This window comes from Mustela putorius, unplaced genomic scaffold (genome assembly GCF_011764305.1).
Source record: "Mustela putorius furo isolate JIRA1106 unplaced genomic scaffold, ASM1176430v1.1 tig00000721_pilon_pilon_pilon, whole genome shotgun sequence".
NCBI lineage: Eukaryota > Metazoa > Chordata > Mammalia > Carnivora > Mustelidae > Mustela > Mustela putorius.
This window is the reverse complement of record NW_025421456.1, coordinates 5,588,387-5,596,786: the sequence shown is the minus strand read 5'-3', so window position 1 is coordinate 5,596,786 and position 8,400 is coordinate 5,588,387. Positions and strand designations below refer to the sequence as shown.

Sequence of the window (8,400 nt, the reverse complement as noted above, 5' to 3'; positions counted from 1 at the left end):
AAAAAGACCCCTCATCACTATTAAATGACAAAATAATTCTGGCATATATTCAATCTGTTGGTATTAATTTAAAAATACTGTATTTACTAAAAACATTTACATATTTTATGTACCCAAAACTTCTACGTATTGTTAAAATCCCTATTCTATATGGCACAGCCAATGTTAGAGGATAATATTCTGAAGAAATATTAGTTACAGGGCAGATATTTAATTATAAAAAGTTCTGAGATTGTGAGAAAATTTGCAGAAATCCTATTTCAGGTGTAACTTTTTATACACAAATGAATCTTATTCTGAACTAGTCTCTTCTGAACTGTTTCATTCTTGGGTGACTAGTTGAAAATAGAGGTTTGTCTTGGCTAGGATAGCATGTAAAATATGTTTAGAATTTATGCAGCAGAGTGATCAATAAATTAAAGACAGGTATGCATAGCAGAGACCTCACTGTCATTCTTCCTATCTACCATCTGACTTAGAACATTTTGGGCTGGGTCCTTGGAGAAAATGAGACCCAGACATTTTTCCATAATTAGGTTTAATTCATTGCTGTTCCTATAACTATAAGCCTGGTCTAAAGCTGGCCTTCAGTGAACATACTCTGCTGGGAACTTCCAAACTTTTATTGCCTGAAGGCTTAAACCAGGTTCATAACAAAGTTAATCCCCAAAGACGAAATCTCGTCTAGACTCATTATGCCCTAGGGAATTTCAAGAACTCTGACAGATAGAAATGTACTAAAGTGACCTTAAACTATCTGTCCTGGCAATTATCCACACTGAGGTTTTTTAGAAGAAAATGATGTCGCCCATTCATAGTTCACCTTGTCTATTGACAAGTAGAGATTACTCAAGTTGGGCATAAAAACAGTATAGAATGATAAAAGATTAACATCACACGATGAATGAAAAGTATTTTAAATAAATATTTTAATTCTATTGTTCGCATTTACAAGTAGAAAGCATACAGTATGTTACAAATATCAAAATGTGAAAAATATGAACGTTACATAAGTAACAAATGTAAAAAAGGGATTTTCTTACCTTCCCTGAAAGTAAGAAAACTTTTCAGCATAGGAAAATATCAGTATCAAAAACACAGCTTAGGTGTAAAAAAAAAGTTTTTACACGGTATTAAAAAATGATCTACAAAATGGTGGAAAGAAAGGAGAGTTGAAATTCGACTTTATATAAATTATAAAAACTGGGTACTTGAGATAGATGTTAAATGGTTGAAAAACAAGTCCAATTATAGGCTTTCTTTAGGTTGATTCTTTAAAATTTAAAAGCATAGAACATTTTTCAATAAATAACTACCAAAAGTGTCTCTGAGAAGTGCTGCTGAGAACATCATTCCACAGTAAGAAGGGAAGCAGTATTCTAAGGAAAATATGCAGTCATTTTGTTCCTAGCGGAAGCCTGATGAAGATCAGAAGACCAGAACGGTTTATTTAAAAAAAAAAAAAAAAAAAAAGATTCAGAAGTTTTAACACAATTTTGTAGGAAAATTCTAAAGTGCTGAACAAAATGACTTAACTTTAGTACCCACTGTCATGTAAAACTTAACTCAAATATCAGACTTTTCTGAGCAACATCTAATATGGAATCTATACTTCTGGAAAGTGTTAATACTTAGTCTTTCATTCAAGGATGGAGGGTTCTTCCTACACGTTACAAGGATTGCTTAAATCTCAAGGATCTTGTGATGCAAAACATAACAATGATAATACAACGGAAACAATACACATACCCCACTGTGAAAGCACAAATTCATTTCTGCAATGGCAACGGTATTAATTTAAAAAAATCACAAATCAAACATTGGTAAATAAGAAAAACTTTCCAAACGCTGCATGCCACATAACTAGTTACAAAATACGATGCATGCAGAAAAATAAATTCAGCCAAGCATATTTAAATTAAAGACTTGCATTGAGTCTGTTTCAGCAGCATTGTGGTTATTATTTTTTAAAGTTTCCCTCCAACACCAGTCCATACTGGCCTGTTTTGCAAATGGAACCCACCTTAGTCGACAACCTTACAACAGTTTGAGTGTCCCTTGTCTTTCGACTTTATAATGCCAGTACATAAAGTTCAAACATACTGCTCTGCTTCCCCATCTTTGGGGACCGGCTTCGTTGTCCCACTCTTGCCTTCTTCATTTGCTGCTGCTTTTTCTGGGAGAGATGCCAAATCCTTAAAAACATCTACATAATGGCCAAAGCCAGGGCCCCAGTTCAAAAGGTTGTCCCAGTTGAAATTCCCTGCTTGCTGCCCAAGCTTCAAGGGCAGTGTGTTGTCAGCAACCCCTGGGGCTGCCCCCTGTGTGCCCACAGGTCCTCCTTCTGCCCTGCGACCATGGTATCTTCTAGGCTTCAGTCTGGCTCCATAATTATCTTCGTCATCTGCATCAGATTCATTGACTTGAGATAATTTAGGCATCCTGGAAGTATACACCATTGGCTTTTCCCTGTCATATTCCATCTCTGAGCAAGTGAAAGACTCATGCGAGTCACTATCAGAAGAAGATTCTGGAGCTGGGATGCCATCCGCTGGGTTCCTTGTTCTGGACAATGGCCTCCTGCAGTCCTCTTCTGAAGAAGACCTTCCGTGATCTGCACTGCAGATACTTGGGTTTCTAGGGCGAGGGGTGTTTAGCCTCTCCACCTCTTCAATTGACAGTCCTACCGGAGGAGAAGATTCCAGAGGAATCTGCCCAATTGGCTGCTTTAAGCGACTCCCTGGTCTAGAACCATGAGAGGCCATGGCCTGAGGACTCTTACTTCTCCTTCCTAGCCTTGTGGCATAGTTGAAAATGCCAGGTTGGCAGGCCTCCCCGTGCATTTCCAATGTATTTCCGTCTCTTATAGGCAGATGCAATTCCCTGGCCGGGCTGTTCCTGTAGAAAGTAGAGGACTTCGAGAATGGGGCTGGGCTGTGGCGAGACAGGGGGTTGGGGGTAGGGCAAGCAGAGTGGCTCAGGGAGCTTGTTCTCAAACCCTGGCTGTATGAAGGCTGGTAAGTCAAACTGCTGGCTCCTAAGGGCATGGGGGACTGCCTCGCAAAGCCTAGGGGGCTGTGCCTCTGGATAGAAAATTTCGGCGTGTGGCTGCGGAACTGCTTGTAGTGTTGGATGATGTCTGCGTCTGAAGGGGCGATGCTGCTGGCGTTGTCGATGTCGTAATGCTCTATCTCTTGCTCTGGAGAGGCCAAGGGGGCACTGGGGATGGTTTCTGAACTGTGGGGAATGTCGGTCTCATCGTAGATGAGGTAGGGGTTCTCCCGCTCAATGATATCTGGCTTTGGGTTCCCCTCGGGCTGCTTCCTCACAGTCATATCATCCCCGTAGGGAGGGATATTATCTGGGTCATCAAAAGCAACGTTCTCACTTCCCTTCTTCTTCTTCTCCTTCGGTTTCTTCTCCTCTTTGGGGTTTTTGGTCTTCTTCCCCCTGCACTGGTTACACAGAATCAGGCTGAGGACCAGGAGGGCCAGGACTGTGGCGCAGCTGCCCACGATGGCCGGCACAGCCCACAAAGGCAGGGAGATCTCTTCAGGACCCTGGCTCAGAACACAGACATGGCCTCCAGGACTTCCAGCTTTGCACACTTTCCCCTGAGGACAGAGGACGCCGAGGCAGGCCACCACCGTCTCACAGGTTCTCCCGGTGTGGGATTCCGGGCAGCTACAGGTGAAGCCAGAGTGCAGGCCTGGCTCGCAGCTGCCCCCATTCTGACATGGGTGCGATGCACAGTCTCCGGGAGGAACACACTTGTAGGCATACCACTGATTAATGCACAGTAAGTCACCCCAGCAGGGGTTGCTGGCACAAATGTTGGGGCCACGACAGCCAATCTTCACAGAGGGATCTGTCTTAGATATGGAGGCCAAGCTATGTTTCCCACTGAAAGGAAGACTTTCACCACCATACAGCATAGAAGCAATGCAGCCGTCAAAACCTGCAGCAGGAAGAAGGAGCAGTGAGGCATTTTAGAGGAAACCAAGATTTACAGTGCTGCACTGGGGGACTCTGGTAAAAAGAAGCTGCACAATCACGTCTGGTAAAAAGAAACCACATTCTCAGTACCATTGCCCAGTCCAAAGATGGTAACTCTATGTGTCTTACAAGGTAACTTAAGATGGAGAAGATTTCCATGACAAAAGTCTGGAGAGAATTGCTCAGACATTGCTCTTTCTGAAGATTTATGAATGACACAGGCTGGATTTTCTTTTTCTTCCTCTTTTTAGTTATTTAATTATCTATTTGTCTTATTTTTATAGTCTACATACAAGAAATAAAAAAATGGAAATAAAAGGTATTTTAAAGTACTTACAAAGAACAACAACAACAAACAGAAAAAAAAAAAGACTAATAGCTTTAATCATTAGATATCATACATTCTCTATGGAGGCTATATTGCTCCCAAGGAGTTGAACACCAGCTCCTGCAGAGCAAAAGACAAAGCTATTACAAAGCTTTGTGGTCCCCTAGAGGACGGATATTGAGTATAACTACAGCATGACCACTTCATGAGGTGGGAACGGAAGAAGTTAGGAAAAAAAAAAAAAAAACACATCTAAAATGGCTCCTTAGAGGCCAATAATTATTATTATTATTTTTTTGAAGTTGAGAAACTCTTTGTTGGACTTGAATGTGCTAATATTGCTAATTAACACTCCTGTCACAGAGCCCAAGAATCCATTTTACACTAATACAAGACTATGATTTACATTGGTTTGTTTCCTACAGCATCCAAAAGAATTAGCATCCATATTCTCAAAGAAGTTAAGTATATAAGAACAAGTTATGACTTGGACTTTTACTCTTGTGACTTAAGCCTATCCCCTCTCCCTGCATTTTTCAGTTTTCCTGGTATCTTTCCACTGTAGTGGTATTTCCATCCCTGATACACTCTTTTTCCATGGGCTTCTGTAACATCTGCTTTTGTTCCTACTTTCCAGATTTTCTTTCAACAACTTAGTCTCTATTACGTTTCATTTTCCTCTAAATAGCCACTGATTCCCAGGGTTGCTTAAGTTAAGCTCTAGGCTTTGTTTCTCCTCCACACTACTACTCTACTCAGGACTTCAGTGACCCGCTTGACTCAGCTAACTCCTCATATGCATTTCTAGCTGGTGTCCACTTCTGACTGTAGTCCACCCATCCAAAAGTCTTTTGCAAAGGTTGTCCAAAGCCCAAAGGTCCCACACCACCGTCTTGCTATTACTTATAGACACACTTTTTCCTGCACTTTTCTGCAGTTTCCTCTTTCAGTAGCACGGCCCTTCTTCTAGTTGATAGGTCAGAAACCTTCCTGAATTTCACTCAAAATATCAACGGTTTAGTTTACTTTAATTTCTAAAGTACTTCTTCCCTATCCACTTCTTACTAACTCCTTTGCCACCACACTAGTTAAAACACACACAATACCTTGCCTAGATCACAACAATATCATCCCAGCTAGCTTATGCCAGTGGACTCTTGTCCTCCTCCAATGCATTCTCCATGTTGTAACCTGAAAGATATTTAATATCACTACATATCTAATCTTGAGACTCCTCTAAGAGAAACTTTTTGGTGACTTCCCATTGTCCTGAGAGTAAGACCAAAAATATGACAGGTCTAGAAGGCCCTGCTTCATTCTTCAACTTCATCCTTCACCTGTGACTGCAGTCTCCAATAAGCCTGTGACCTTGAAGATTGAGTCAAAGTAGATTGAACTTTTCGTTAAGTTCCTACTTTTGTAGGAACAACTTAGGAACTAAGTTCCTACTTTTGTTAAGTTCCTAACAATATAAATTAGGCTTTCATACTCTCCCATCTTCATTTTCATAGTTCAGTTTGAAGTACCAATGTCAATTTCCCAAGGAAGTTTCCCTTTCTCCTTTTTTGAAAACCTCTTAGAATTCTACATTCCTTCTTCACATCATTTATCATATTCTAAAATAATATATTCACTTGTATAATGATTTCATTGATGTTTATTCTCTTTGTCATATAAGGAGAGTAGGTATTTATTTAATCCACCATTGTACTCCCATGCCAAGGGTGGGGCTCAGTAAATATCTGTCATGTGAGTTAACAAATGAATGAGTAAGTGAATTAATGAATAAGTAAATATTTGGTGGACAAGGGAAGCACCATGGGCTGAATTATTAACCTGCTAGAATAAATCCAAATGGCTAAAGTAAGTGATGGCCAATAATTCATTACAGGCTTCCTAAAGACAGTTATGAGAGTCTCAGAATATGCATAATGGGTATTATCAGAAGTCTAACTACTTTGATAAGAACAATTTTATTATTTTATTTTGCTCAACATAAGCATTTACCTGTTTGAGAATCTCGATGAGCCTGATTAGGTGGAATTCCCCCAAGAGATATAGTGAGCACATCGAGGCCACCGAAATCCTGGGTAGGGTGGATAATATCTCTGTTATATATTCTGTCGATGGATAATACTGTGGCTGTTCCATTTTTTCCGATTAGAAAAGTATGCCAGTGGCCATCTGCAACATACACTTCAGGAATATTTCTCTCCACTTTCCCAGCAATTCCTGCATCTGATGTAAAATGGACTTTGCCATTTTTAATCTATAAAAAGTATTAAAAATAATGCATAATTAAACTATGGTATGCCCAAATAAAACAGAATCAAAATGAAATAAAATCTTAAAATATTGATCAATTTAAAGCCAAAAGACTAGGGTGCCTCTGTGGCCCAGATGGTTACATATCTGCCTTGGACTCAGGTCATAATCCCAGGGTCCTGGGATCAAGTCCCACATTGGGTTCCTCACTTAACAGCAAGTCTGCTTCACCCCCTGCCTTTCCCCCTGGCTTGTGCTTTCACTTGTTCTCTCTGTCTCAAATCAATCAATCCAAGAGACTAGCTGAAGAGTCTGGCTGAATCAGAGTATACTTACCCATACTGCTTCTATAAATTTAAGCAACAGATATCTTCACATTTGATTGTTTCAATAGTTTTCAAGGTGCTATTATAGTCATACCTAATTTTTCAAGATGCATAACATTATTTTCCAGAATCTGAGGTAATGATGGAGTGAAAACCTATTTTAAATAAAGTACACCTTTTTTGTAATTACTTATCATTTCATCACAATGGCGGGTGTAAAAAAAAAAAATCTGTCAGTTTAGTAAAAGGTCCAGGGTGATCAAAATAGGTTAAAACTACTTGCAAAAATAAACATCAATGCTCAGGGAAAAATGAAACATAGTTGGGAAAATAGACAAAAAGAAATTCTTTCATCTGTCATCTCTAACGCACTGGAATTTTAGAAGAAAGCATGCCTATTGTTTATATCATTTATTGAGATGAAAACTATGATGAATAACGAGTGAGTTCTTAATAATGAGGTGTCTGGGCAAGTCTTCACTTTGGCTGCCTTTTATAATTTATCTAAGGGATATTTGGTTTCTTTGACTTTGCACAGTAGAACATTGGGTAACAGGATGCTCCTACTCCAGTTTCCAGCTACCAAGTTTCCAGTATTCTGAGTACTTTAGAAAACGAAATAATTTATGAGGCAAGATGAACATTTGGTTCAGAGAGCATAATCCCACCATGCTGCCAGACAGAGCTGGTGCCTGGGCCAGGGGATGAAGTGGCACCGTGTATCAGATGACAGGGATGAAAGGGCGGATCAGTTATTTTGTCACTCGGATCAAATGTTATTTCTACATGCAACAAACACATCTGGTAGAGCTAAAAATCAGTTCATTTTTGCTTTGTGGAAAATATGCCTAACAGATTTACATACATTATTCATCCTGTAACATTTTATTAAAGCGGCCTCTCTAGATAATAGTATATTTTAGTACCAAACTAAAAGAAAAGAAAAGAAACTTGTGGTTAAATGACAATAACACTTCATCAAGTGGGCAATGTCTCATGAAACACACAGTAAAAACAGCAACTTCTCTTTGGTGAGAGCCAGAGTCCTTTTGGAAAGAAGGCTTGGGAAGAGCCTTCTTCCCGCTCTGCGTTTCCCTCCTACCTGATCAAACTGTGCCATCATTTTACTCATCTGCTTTGACATGAGAGTCTTTAGAATACACATAGACTCTGGTGAATGAGAAGACAAGTTCTCATTGCAACATCTGTAATGTTTTGCCCCCACCCCAATACTGTACCTGGTTCTTTTATCCTTTCTAACTTTGAAAACATCATGTTCATTTTTATGCTAATTTTTGCTTAGTTTATTTACCCACAGATTTTTTTATTCCTTACTTCCTTTTTAATCTAGAGCTCTGTGTCCCTCATCCCAACTCTGTACTTTGGGCTTCACTCAAAAACAAAAACAAAAACAAAAACAAAATCTATATGCCAAAACAACAGAATTGATTTGGAACAAAAATAAAGTCCATCTGACATTATCAC

At 39.5% G+C, this 8,400-nt stretch overlaps 1 protein-coding gene across 1 annotated transcript in view; it reads right to left on the bottom strand.

Moving 5' to 3' along the window:
• Window positions 1-912: 912 nt before the first annotated feature.
• Window positions 913-8,400, bottom strand: part of FAT4 (FAT atypical cadherin 4) — a 179,044-nt gene continuing 171,556 nt past the window's right edge. Inside the window, exons 17-18 of the mRNA XM_004747947.3 lie at window positions 6,332-6,593; window positions 913-3,958 (exon numbers count right to left, since the gene is read on the bottom strand). Of these exons, the coding sequence (XP_004748004.2) occupies window positions 2,094-3,958; window positions 6,332-6,593 (2,127 nt within the window). The 3' untranslated portion in view covers window positions 913-2,093. The remainder of the gene's footprint in view (window positions 3,959-6,331; window positions 6,594-8,400) is intronic.